We start from the raw sequence: 13,265 nt of genomic DNA on the forward strand, positions 1-13,265 counted from the left end.
GTAAGAAGCCAAGTAAGTGCAAGAACTCTTACTGAAGCAAATATTTGTGCTCTTTGTTCTACAATAGACAGGAAAAAGCAGAGTTTAATACAACTCAAATACTCACTAACTCAGCACCTTACACTATATTGTGCTTTAGAGAATGCAGCTATTGGCCTGTAATTATAGATCAGGAAATGCGAGTTATACAAATTTTTACAAATAAACAGAACCTGCTGAGACCAACTTCCTCTTTATACTGTGCTTTAAGCTGCCAGAGGATATCATACTTAGCTCTTCTGCAGAAAAGCAAGTGTTGCTTTCGAAGAGGCACTATAACATGAAGCGTTCAGGTAGGTCTATAATCTTTAGATTTGTTGGGTTAGTGAATGTTGTTCCAATTTGTTTTCATATTTTCTCTGACTGTTTACCCTCAATAATGGGCATTATTAGTGTATCTCAGACCAATGCAACACTCAGGGGAAATTAATTCTTATTTTTATTGAATGTGCTTATCGGTTTGATTTCAGATCAGTCCAGCATTATTTGCTGCTACAGATTTTATCAACAGGATAAATGCATTTCTGTGTAAAATGAAGCCCAAGGGACTCCATAAGAAATGGTTAGGTGTACTTATAATAAAACACAATTTAATTTATTGTACTTCTACGAACAAAGATAATGTAACATTGTAGTTCTGAGGGTAAATTTCACTCTGTGAACCAAGATAGAAAACCAAAATATTCATTGATGATACACAGGAATGTCAACAATCTCTTTATGTTACATTGCATAATTTTGATCATTATTTGTGATGGAATTGTGAAGTCAGTCCGTTACTCGCATTCTTGTTGAGGCAGACTTCAGAAATTGCCACATCCAACAATTAGTGTTGGAAGTGGCAAGACACCGTATTACATGTCATGTACATTATAAACCAGGGCAATGATTTTTTGGAAGATACCAAAGTTCCAGGAAAGAACATGGAATTGGGATGAGAGTAAATACAATATACATTTATATAGGGCCTATAACATTTAGGAGGATTTTCAAAGTGCTGACTGGGCACCTGAGCTGTGCATCCTGTTTACCTAATTCAGGAGAGTATTAAATGCAGATTGGCGAGAGCGAAGGCTTGGGGATCCCAGAGTGTGTGTTAAGGTGTAGCCAGAGTTTGTTCACTACAGGCTTTGAAGGCAATATATATGGTATATATAATATGTTATATTGCTACTATGCCTTTATTTAAAACATGAATATATCTGTATATTCCCTCCCCCGGCTCAGCGTAAAGCTTTGCCACTGTTAAGAGTTCCGAGGAGCTACCCCATGTGAAGGGCGCTATAAAATGCAGACCATTGGAACCAGACTTAACTCTTGATGGGCTGGAAGACCTGCTTTTGTGCACCAACTTCTATGATTCTAAAACAGCTAAATGCTTAAAATCTATCCCAAACAAGGCTGTTGCTTTGCTGGAAGTCAGTTTTGTCAGTGACAGAAGCTTTCCTGCAATGTTGGGTTATTTTGGTGGAGTTTGTTATGGAGCTGAAATTGACTTCCAATTGAATGTGAAGCCTTGCTCTCTGCTTTCAAAAACACCTCCTGCCGTGTTACCACAGGTCAGATTACACACTAGAATTTATTCCTTATTTCTTTAAGTTTATCTACATTTCAAATTAGCTGCCTTATCATCTCATTGCTGTTTATGGTGGGGTCCTGTGGCGTATTGGTTAGAACATTCGCCTCGCAATCGAGAGAACCTGGGTTTGATTCCTTAGGCAAGTTTTCTTACTCCACAGGTTTCTGCTTACCTCGCGGTAAGTGGGAACACTGCAGTTAGTCGCTTGGCGGATCGCTTTTCCGGAGGCAATGATCTTAAAAAAAATTTGGTCACTCAATCCATAACTATTTGTTGGACACTGCTGTGTGCAATTGGTTACTCATTTTGTCCACAAAATACACAGTCAATTCACTTTAGAGTATATCCTGTGAAACGCTTTGAGATGTCTCAAAGACGTGATAAGGTGCTACATCAAAAAATAATAATAATAGTAATAATCCTTGCATTTGATATAGCAGTTTTCATATCTTCTAGACGTCTCAAAGCGCTTCACAGAATATACTGTAAAGTGAATTGACTGCATGCTTTGTGGGCTAAATGCAGCAGTCAATTGTGCACAGCAGTGTCCCTAAACAGTTGTGGATTGAGTGACCAAATTATTATTATTATTATTTTTATTTTTTTTGTAGGGATTATTACCCCCAGAAAAACGATCTGCCTATCGACTAACAACTAGGTTCCTACTTCCTGCTAGGTAAACAGAGGCGTGTGGAGTAAGGAAACTTGCCTAAGGTTTCACCCAACCCAGGAATCGAACCTGGGTCCTCTCACTTGCGAGGCGAGCGTGCTAACCAATATGCCTCATAAGCACATTAAACAACCTTCATGTTTGTCCCCATTTACTTTATGCTAAACGCAAATAATTACACTTTATTTTTCATTAAAGAAGATCACAGCACAGACCTACTGATTCTGCATGAAGAAGAGGCCGAGGAGTGGGGAAGATACCTTGTGCAGATTTTCTCAGAGCATTTCAATCAGAACAGTCTCCACTGTTATAAAATAACAAATGCTAAGGAGCTGAAGAGTGCTGCACCACAGCTAGCCAGTTACAAATGTAAATTACTTATACTGACCAATGGTTTACTGACTGGATTGACTACATCAATGAGAATCCACCTCGGCAAGATTTTTCAGCCTCCTGACAATGTGGTAATCCTGCGGTGTGGTGTGGTGAGCTCAGACAAACTATATGAGCTGATATGTGCAGAGAGAGGGTACTGTGAGATCTCCAGTGAGCAGGATCCTCAGGAGTACTTGGCTGCTGTCACCAGCATTATCAAACCAGGTAAAGTCACAACCTCAACTGTATTACCTTCATAGTAGTGATACATCCATACACCACATTCGCAATTGGATTAGTAAAACTGCTCATATTAAGTTTACTGTCAGCCTGGCTCAGTTCATAGCACTCTCGCCTCTGAGTCAGGAGGATGTGGGTTCAACCCCACATTGGGACTTTAAGTTCATAGTCCAGACTGACACACCAATGCAGTGCTGGGGGTGTGTGGCATTGCAGATGTACTGTCCTTCAGATGAGACGTGAAACTGAAGTTCTATTTGCCTGTTCAGTTAGATGTTAAAGATCAGATGATACGATTCGTAAAGCAAAGGGAATTTTTCCCAGTGTACTCAACAATCTTCAAGGTAAAAATTGATCAATGACAACTTGCATTTATATCACGCCCCTCACGCAGGGTAGCGTCTCAGAGTTGTCAAGTCATTCAAGTTGGCAAGCATAGTAACCTCTGAAAGGGATATCATATCTGGAGAAACATTAGAGGATCAAACTGACAAAAATACATCCCAGACTCTATCATATGGCAATTTTTAAAAATAGCAATCTTTTTATTGCATGTTTATAATGGGAAATGCCATACACGAAAAGTACTATTTTCAGTGATCTATGTATGCTGGACCTCTATTTGATTGGGCTAACTTCCAAAGCATCTGAATCAAGACACATAACCTTGGCAGCACTGCTTAATGTCACATGACTGCTTTACACCACCATTCAGCTTGCAAGAGGAACTCTGTTTCTTGTCTTTATGGAAATCATAAACAATTTACAGCACAAAGAAAGCCATTCAGCCCTTTTGCATCTGTGCTGGTGTGAGCTCCCACATAGGAGCTATCTGCTCTCTTCCCATTTCCCATTCCCGTTTGGTATATTTTTGCTAATGTATTCATTCAATTCCCTTTTAAATTCTGTAATGGACTTATCTTCAATAGCCATCTATGGTATAATATTGTGAATTAACAACTGACTATACAAAAAAAATTCTCAATTCCCTTCTCAATTCCACTCCACTACCCGCTGCCTTCACTAAGCTAACTCGGGTCTTTTGCATATCTCTTGTTTTCTCCTCTTTCCACATTGTCAAACCACATTGCTGTTTAAGCGCTCTGAGGTGCTACTCGAGCGAAGAGCACAATATTAATGCAGGTTGTTGTGGAAATTGTTATTCTTTTCTTCTGGTTATTTCTCAATTTAGTCACTAATGATAATTATGATAATAATTATTGATTTAACATCTCACATGAACGATGGCACCTCCAACAATACAACACTCTCCAGCACTACATTGGAGTGTCAATGAGCTCAAAATCCTGACATAGGAATTGAAAATTAGTCATTCACTTCATAACTGTGTGTGGGACATTGTTAAGCATGAATTGGCTGCTGTGCTACAAATACACAATCACTGGTCTTTGCAATAAATTCTGTGAAATGTTTTGAGATATTTAGATGATGTCATAAGGCACTACATCAAATGCAAGCTCATTGATGATAAATGCGCCCAGGGAGCCCAGTGGATGAATAGAGACTCTGTACATAGACCCCTTCCTGTCAGTCTGTCACAATGGTTAGCACGCTACCAGGCCATACTGTCGCTGGCCTGTGGATCGAAACATTGAAACATTGCCAGTTCACCAGATTGTATCTTAAATCTGATTATCACCTCACAGGACTTGGTTCGGCAGTTTAATCCCCTCACTCCATAGCCAAATAACTTACATTCCTCAATGTCTAAGCCCTCGACTGCCTTACCAAATCCTGTCCATACATTCACATACATACAGAAGTCATTAATTGACATATCACAGGTAACAATTTTCATCTGTATTGTTGGTAACTTCAGATTCTGTATTTACTCAGCTGTAGAGCTATTAGCTATTTGTCAGACATTGTTCAGTATGAATTGGCTGCTGTGTTACAAATACACAATCACTGGTCTTTACAATAAATTCTGTGAAACACTTTGAGATATTTAGATGATGTGATAAGGCACTACATCAAATGCAAGGAGCATTCTTATTATTAAAGTATACATAAAAATAAGGTCGAACATGGATAGAGACAGGAAGATCTGAATTCACTCACATTTCTGGTTATAACAATGTTCATAAGTGTTCAGATGTTTCATGGTTCAGATGAAAAAGACTTTATATTCTCTTACTGTTATTATGCTTCTTACCATACAGATCTCACCATATATCAGTGACACACTGACAGATTCACATTGGCAGTACATACCAGGACTCTCAGGCAAAATAAAACCAATGAACAAAATTGAAGCAGAATATCTGAAACAAAAGTTGGGTGAAGTCAATCCGCTTGCCCTCTATTGTTATGTTTTATCTTAAGGTCCAGTGCAGAGCTCTAAATAACTTGTTTTTTGTTCCCAAGATTAATATGCATGCTGTAAACATCTTAGATTATTACATTGTGATTATTGTTACCAGTAATTCTACTTTTCAATTGTATTCAGTGATGTGTCATTGAGTACAGGATTAACTCCACTGTGGTTTGGGCTGAATAATTCATCAGAGCCACATATGGAGGCAAATTGTGTAAATCCAATTCAGGTGAGGAATACATTTTCCTTTTTCAGCCAACTTTTCTCCTCCACTGGAGGCAACAATTTCCTTTTCCTGTTCCTGCGTTACTGTAGGTTATTATATTTGGTACTTTGCCCAAATGGGCAGCATGTATGTGTGAGCCTTGACAGTGAAAGTTGGTAGGTTATTCAGCTGTGATGGGTGGTTGGGTGTCTGGGGAGGGGAGGAAGGCAAATCCTAACCAAACATCTATACACATGTATCCTCTGGCAAGGGGTGGGGAGCATGTTGGGATGTTTAGATAGCGATCGGGAAAGGAAGCTCCAGCAGCAGCTCTGCAATCTATTGTAGAACCAAAGGTTTTTGTTGTCATCAATAGCAATAATCTGTGCATTTGATATAATAATAACAATCCTTGCATTTGATATAGCGCTTTTCACGTCTTCTAGATGTCTCAAAACGCTTCACAGAATAGACTGTAAAGTGAATTGACTGTATATTTGTGGGCAAAATGCGGCAGCGAATTGCGCACAGCAATGTACCACAAGCAGTCGTGGATTGAAATGACCAATTTATTATTATTTTTTTTGAGGGATTATTATCAGGCGTGTGGAGTAAGAAAACTTGCCCAAGGTTTCGTCCTGCCCGGACTCGAACCCAAGTCTCTCGCTTGCAAAGCGAGTGCTCTAACCACTGAGCTACAGGACTCCACATATATAGTTCCTTTTATATCAGGAGGAAGAAAGGCAAGAAAGTTAAATAAGCTTGTTCTTAAATTAATATATGGAGTTTATAGAGCTAACACTTTCTTATAATTGGACATAGCAAATTACTAGGAAATATTTTTTCCTGTAGTTTTAGGCAAATCAGATGTAATTGAGTGAATCGAGGCTAATGGTTCCCTTGTGTGATTAAAAGACAGTTTGTAATCAAAGAGCTCTGACAGCAACAGAAAAATGTGAAAGAAAAGGTTGGTTGATCCTAAAGTTAGATTGCTGCCTTGAAATCACTCGTACATATGCTGTATATATGCGGTAATATACCATCTATAGTTCATCTACAATATTCACAGTCACTTCACTTTACAGTAAATCATGTGAATTTGGCTGCTAAGAAACATTGGACAGGTAAGGGATTTTCTCTCTTTGGAGATGAGATGATTGAAATCGGACTGTTGCATACATACATGTACATATATATATATATTGAAGAGGAGAATGTTGAATTTGATCATCTGGGGATGGGGAGTCAGAGAATCTAGGCAAGCATGGGGGTGATAAGCTCATAAAGTTTAGTGTGGGAGAGGACACAAGCTGCAGATTTCTGAATAATCTGCAGCTTGTGGAAGGGAAGAGTTGGGTAATCTGGCAAGGAGGGAATTAGAGTAGTAAAGCCTGGAATTAATGAATGCCGCTTGATGGTGAGTCCAAAACAAGGTGGAATAAATGTAAGTTAATCAAGAATGGATCTCAAAGAGAATTTAGGAGGAAATTCTTTGCGCAGAGAGTGGTGGGAGCTCACTACGAGAATCTGTGGTTGAACGGAAAGTATCAATGTGTTTAAGAAGAAATTTCTATCCTCCTTGGCCAGATGGGGGGTGGGTTAAGCGGGGGTGGGAGCTGAACTGGCTCCAAGGTGACATGCCTGGGAACAGAATGTCGGAATCAAGCCAGCCTTGGTCTCAGTAGTCCAGTTCCTGAGCCAGGCAGCTCCGCAGTATTCCAGGGCACTGCTGATGATAGCTCAGCCCAGCCTGGCTCATCAGCAGAACCTGGAAGGGTAGACCAGTCACTGGGGGCACGGAGTCATCTCACTCCGCTCCTGTTAACCCTGCAAGCCAAAACCCTAATGGGTAGGGTGGTCGTAGCTGGACAAGCAGTGAGAAGGCTTGACAGACAGCAATATCAAGCTATGCAGTTTTATCTGGTTAGACTTCAGCACTTACCCCAAAGCACACTCTGGGGTCCCCAAGCCTTGGCTCTTGCCAGCCTGTGCTTGTCCTCCCACCTCAACCTTCAAGGCACTGTCCTTGAATGGTTTAGCTCTTACCTTTCCCACCGTCTTCACTTCGTCTCAACGAATGGCTTCTCCTCCACCCCCCGTACTGTCTCATGTGGTGTCCCTCAGGGCTCTGTCCTCGGTCCCCTCCTCTTCACCCTCTATATGCTCCCCCTTGGTGACATCATCCGCAAACATGGGGTTAACTTCCACATGTATGCGGATGACACCCAACTCTACCTTTCCTCCTCTACTCTCAACTCCACGACCACCGATGTCCTGACAGCCTGCTTGTCCGACATCGAGTCCTGGACGAGAGACAACTTTCTTCAGCTCAACGTGCGAAAAACCGAGGCCCTCCTGATTGGCTCACGTCAGCGCCTCCGCACCTCAGGCGCTGACACCATCAGCATCCAAGGCTGCACTCTCCACCTCTCAAAGCCAGTCAGGAACCTCGGCGTTTTGTTCGACCCTGAGCTGTCCTTTCTCCCTCACATCCGCACCACAACTGGCACCGCCTTCCATCACCTCCGGAATATCGCCAGATTACGGCACTACCTCACCCCTCACGCCGCTGAAACCCTGGTTCACGCCTTTGTCACCTCAAGGCTGGACTATGGGAACTCTCTCCTCGCCGGCCTTCCCGGCACCTCCCTCCACAAGCTGCAGGTCATTCAGAACTCTGCAGCTCGTGTACTGTCCCGCACCAGGCTTCGGGACCACATCACTCCCACCCTCGCTCGCCTCCACTGGCTCCCCATCCCCCAGAGGATCGAATTCAAGATCCTCATCCTCACCTACAAGGCCATTCACGGCCTTGCTCCCTCCTACCTCTCCAACCTACTATCCCCCTACCTACCTGCCCGTACCCTCCGTTCCTCTGGCTCCGGTCTGCGCCACGTCCCCCGCCCAACCGCCCTACTATCGGTGGTCGGGCCTTCAGCCTCTCAGCCCCCAGGCTCTGGAACTCCATCCCCCAGTGCCTTCGCCGCTTCCTCCCTTTCCTCCTTCAAGGCCGGTCTCAAAACCTTTCTCTTTGACCGTGCCTTCAGCTCCCCTCTCGACTCTCTTCCTCCTCCTCGCTCCCTCCCTTCCCTCCCCTCACCCTGACCATTTCCCCCCTCCTCTCTCCTCCCTTCCCTCCCCTCACCCTGACCATTTCCCCCCTGCTCGGGTCATGACCCAACTGTGCAGCGCCTTGGGACGTCCTCCTGACGTGAAAGGCGCTCTATAAATGGAATCTTGTTGTTGTTGTTGTTGTTGTTAATACTTTCTGCAATTAGGTAAGCAGGATGGATCCCTCCAGGGAAATAAGGGACATTCGATTCCAACAATCTATCTCTAGGATTTCCAGCTGTGGCTGGGATGCATAGAATTCTCAGTTTGGTTTGGGGGTCAGCCAGGTGCCTAATAATAATAATAATCCTTGCATTTAATATAGCGCTTTTCACGTTGGGAGGACGTCCCAAAGCGCTTCACAGAATATACTGTAAAGTGAATTGACTGTATATTTGTGGGTGAACGCGGCAGCCAATTGCGCACAGCAATGTCCCACAAACAGTCGTAGATTGAAAATGACCAATTTATTATTGTTTTGTTTTTTGGAGGGATTATTATCAGGCGTGTGGAGTAAGGAAACTTGCCCAAGGTTTCGCCCTGCCTGGAATTGAACTCAGGTCTCTCACTTGCAAAGCGAGTGCTCTAACCACTGAGCTACAGGACTCTTAATACATGTGGAAACCCATTACCATGCTTAAGGGTATTCAAACCAAACTGAGAATTCCACGCATCCCACCCAGGAGCTTGGTCGAGCTCCTGAATTGTGGCCTAGAATGTTAAACAGATGGTCTACGATTTCTTTTCTCATTTTCATGAGGATGTTTGCCAGCTGGCACAAATGTTTTCAGTACATTTAATTCCTTCAGTTCCTATATAACATAAGCTGGTATGTTGCAGACATTTACTTTAATATATCTGGATCCAGAATTTAAAGTCACACTGCTAACTTCCTTTCCATTGGCTATAAGGGATCTGAAATGGCTTTGGACAGTCCTAATAAACCTGAGACTAAAGCATAAAACTACCTCAAATTTTGAGCAATTCACCAATAATTGGTCATTATGCCCAAAAAGGCATCCAGGATATGTGTTCGAGCAATGGAAACATTTTCATTGATTCAGTTAAGGGATGCTTCACTAAGGTTGGGGTTAGGGTACATTACTGGAGGTTTACTCAGGATCATTTCAGATTTGCAAGTGCTTTACAACAACAACAACAACAACAAAATTACATTTATAGAGCACCTTTCACGCCGAGAGGACTTCCCAAAGCGCTGAACAGTCAGGTGTCGGGGCCCAGGCATGGGGGAGGGGTGGTGTAGGGATGAGGGAAGGCAGAGGTGGGAGGGAGGTGGGAGGGAGACCAAAGGCACGGTCGAAGAGAAGGGTCTTGAAACGAGCCTTGAAGGAGGCAAGGAAGGAAGCGAGCCGAAGGGACCATGGGATGGAGTTCCAGAGTGTGGGGGCAGAAAGCTGAAAGCCTGGTCACCGATGGTAGGGCGGGTAGGGCAGGAGACATGGAGCAGACCGGAGCCCGATGAACGGAGGGAGCGGGCAGGTTGGTAGGGTGTCAGCAGGTCAGAGAGGTAGGAGGGGGCAAGACCATGGATGGCCTTAAAGATGAGGATGAGGATCTTGAACTCGATCCTCTGGGGGATGGGGAGCCAGTGGAGTAGGGTGAGGGTGGAAGTGATGGGGTCACAGAGCTTGGTGCGTGAGAGTACACAAGCTGCAGAGTTTACAGTGTCATTAGGAGGCAGAAGTAGAAAAGGCACTGTGATCTGCTGTCATTTTGCTAAAAACTACACTTACAAATTACACAGTCTCTACACTTTACAGTGTATCATGTTAAACGGTTTGCAACGTCCTCCCGATGTGCAGGGCACTATATCAGATATAAGGATAATTATTTCATCTATTGGGAGTGCGTGATACATGTGTTCCTGTACAAAGAATGGAAATCCCAGGGAGTCATTTAGGATATATCGATTCTTCTATTGTTAAATCTAATCTGTTGTGTAGTGTTTACTGTATTTCCTATTGAAATTGTCTCATCTCTGAAAACAAGACTGGCTAACAATCCTGCAGATAAATTAATCATTGACCTCTTAGCTTTATCTGAGACATCCCTGTGCACAAATCTGATGCAGCGGATACCGACAAACCTACTTACTGTAAAGTGCTTTGAGACATTTCAACATTATAAAAGCTACATCAACTGCAACAATTATTATAAAAGGTGCTTTGGATAATAACTTGATTGTTGTGCAGAATGTATGTGAACCTTATGAGTCTAGTTAAATCTGCTAGGAATGTAAAATAGCAGAAGTATTCAATGGAGCAGAATGGAAAATAAACAATATATGGAGAACCAGCATTCTGATCAAATCGGTTAGCAGTTTGTTCTCTGACTTTATTAACGCAGAGTACTGAAAACTACAGCTAAGGACAAAGAAGCTGTTCTGACCATTGTTGTTCTTAGAGCAGAGAAGGTTAAGGGGAAATTTAATAGAGGTGTTCAAAATTATAAAGGGGTTTTGATAAAGTAGATAGAGAGAAACTGTTTCCACTGGCAAGTGGGTCGGTAACCAGGCGACACAGATTTGGAGATTATTGACAAAAGAACCAGAGGGATGATGAGGAGAATTTTTTTTTAGACAGAGAGTTGTTGCGGTCTGGAATGCACTGCTTGAATGGGTGGTGGAAGCAGATTCAATAACAATTTTCAAAGGGGAATTGGATAGGTACGTGAAAAGGAAACATTTGCAAGGATATGGGGGAAAAGTGGGACTGATTGAGTAGTTCTTCCAAAGAGCTAGCACAGGCACAATGGACCGAATGGCCTCCTTTTGTAATATTCTATGATTGTGTAACCATCAAAGAGGGAAGTGAGCTGGCTGAGTGACACTGGAAGTGTAGGCAGGATGATTATATTGTGTTTGGTTTAAGTTCTGTTTGTCAAAACAATGTCTGTTTCTTAATTAAAAGGCAATTCCACAGTCTAAACAAAATGAGTTCTCAATCCGGATTGTGGATCTCCTTCATTAGAGAAAGTGACACAGCCTCATTTAACCCATAATTAATAGACTACAGTACTGTGCAAGTCAGTCTAGACATGCCATGAGAGATGAGATTGGAGGAGTTCCATGTAAATTTATAGGTTACATATTGCGTTATGAATGATTTTCTTGAGCAATTATCTGCTTTTGATAGATTGAAGTTTTTCTTAGCTTCTAATGACCAAAGTATGATGACTTGAACATATTTTACCAGGTTCCAAATTATATCAACTGGCATTTATTTTATTTCCTGGGGTATATAATGAGTTGTAGGGGATGTATTAATTGATTATCTATCCCTGCACTAGAATATGTATCCATCAATGTTTTGATAAGATGCATTGTTAATTCTATACTAATAGCAGCACATATCAACAGGCAAAAAGAGTGGTGAACCCTGAGTGTTCGAGGTATACCGAGATACACTGAGTAGAAAACAAGTGCATTGTTTGGATGCTATAGAGAATAAGTGATATTTAAGACTTAAGGGAAGTACAACTTATAAAAAATTCAAACAAGAAAGTGCTTGCATTTTTATTACACATCACAATTACACAATTCAAGGGAATTCATATGGGTAATTACTATGAAGTGTAGTGACTGCTTAAATTGGTAAAAATGATAGCCCAGCAAGAATTTATGAAAAGCCAGGAAATAAATGACTAATCAATCTGCAGAATTGGCCAGGAGACCAGGAGACACTTTGATGTCCATCTAAACAGACAGTTGGAACTTCAGTTAATATCCCATTTTAACATCTCACAAAGGGAGCAGGTGATACAGTGAAATCATATTAGAACTCAATCCCTAATTTGGATCTAATTCCAATCTTAACAGATGGAATTAAGATCTCTGCCAAACAGCTAATAAAATAACATTGAGGAATCTTAATCTAGATCCCAGAAAGTGTTCAAACTCCAGGGCTAAACTGCCCTCACATTTAGCCTACATTTTTAACAGTTTGCACTCAAAAAGCCTGTGGGAGAGAAGGTTTCTCCTGAGGTTACCTTTTAGCAGATAGGAAATGGACTACGCAAAGAAGTTTTGTGTGGCATTTGGCATATGTAACTCTTGATTGATGTGATTGATCCAGGGAATGGGCAAACAGTGAACAATCTATCCCTTTCTCCAGCCCCAGCATCACTCAATTTAATTAGCACACTGGCACATAGAAACCATGGACTTATTTGGCTTCATTAGATTGAATCTATTCAAGCCTGCTATCTCATTGAAATAATGGATGAATTTTTTACTCATTAGAAATCTAGCATTGTTGCCTTTGATGTATTGAGTTGATGTTTGGTGTTTAACATTCTGAGCATGATTTTCAAAGAAAGTAAGAGAATAGGCACAACTGAGTTTGGGTTGAGAATATTTTTGTGATTTTTTTTAAGTGGTCCACTTGTAAGACTCGTGCAAAGATCTAAATCTATATCCCTGCAAAACACAATGACTTTGGTGTTACATGTAAGTCACACATGATTGATCAATGTAAATTGTGTTCTCATAATATTTGCATTTAATAACGTGCTGTATCACACTCAAAATCTAAAAACAATGAGTTGTTTTGAAGTGCTGTGACTGCTATCATCAAATGTGGCAGCTAATTAGAGCCCAGTAACATCCTGCAAATAGCAGTAGGACTAGTTGAATATATTTAGTTGAATTTAACACGCTTAGTTGAATTTGTATTGACAGGGGGGATAT

At 41.6% G+C, this 13,265-nt stretch overlaps 1 protein-coding gene across 2 annotated transcripts in view; it reads left to right on the plus strand.

The window, feature by feature from the left end:
- Positions 1-235: 235 nt before the first annotated feature.
- LOC103177621 (B cell scaffold protein with ankyrin repeats 1) overlaps positions 236-13,265 on the plus strand; it is a 183,980-nt gene continuing 170,950 nt past the window's right edge. The window contains exons 1-2 of one of the 2 annotated variants that reach the window (XM_007891866.1): positions 236-332; positions 2,487-2,888. In XM_007891866.1, the coding sequence (XP_007890057.1) occupies positions 320-332; positions 2,487-2,888 (415 nt within the window). In that variant the 5' untranslated portion in view covers positions 236-319. The remainder of the gene's footprint in view (positions 333-2,486; positions 2,889-13,265) is intronic. The other variant, XM_007891867.2, reaches the window with a different exon arrangement.

Source organism: Callorhinchus milii, unplaced genomic scaffold, assembly GCF_018977255.1.
Source record: "Callorhinchus milii isolate IMCB2004 unplaced genomic scaffold, IMCB_Cmil_1.0 Scaffold1, whole genome shotgun sequence".
In the NCBI taxonomy this organism is placed as follows: domain Eukaryota; kingdom Metazoa; phylum Chordata; class Chondrichthyes; order Chimaeriformes; family Callorhinchidae; genus Callorhinchus; species Callorhinchus milii.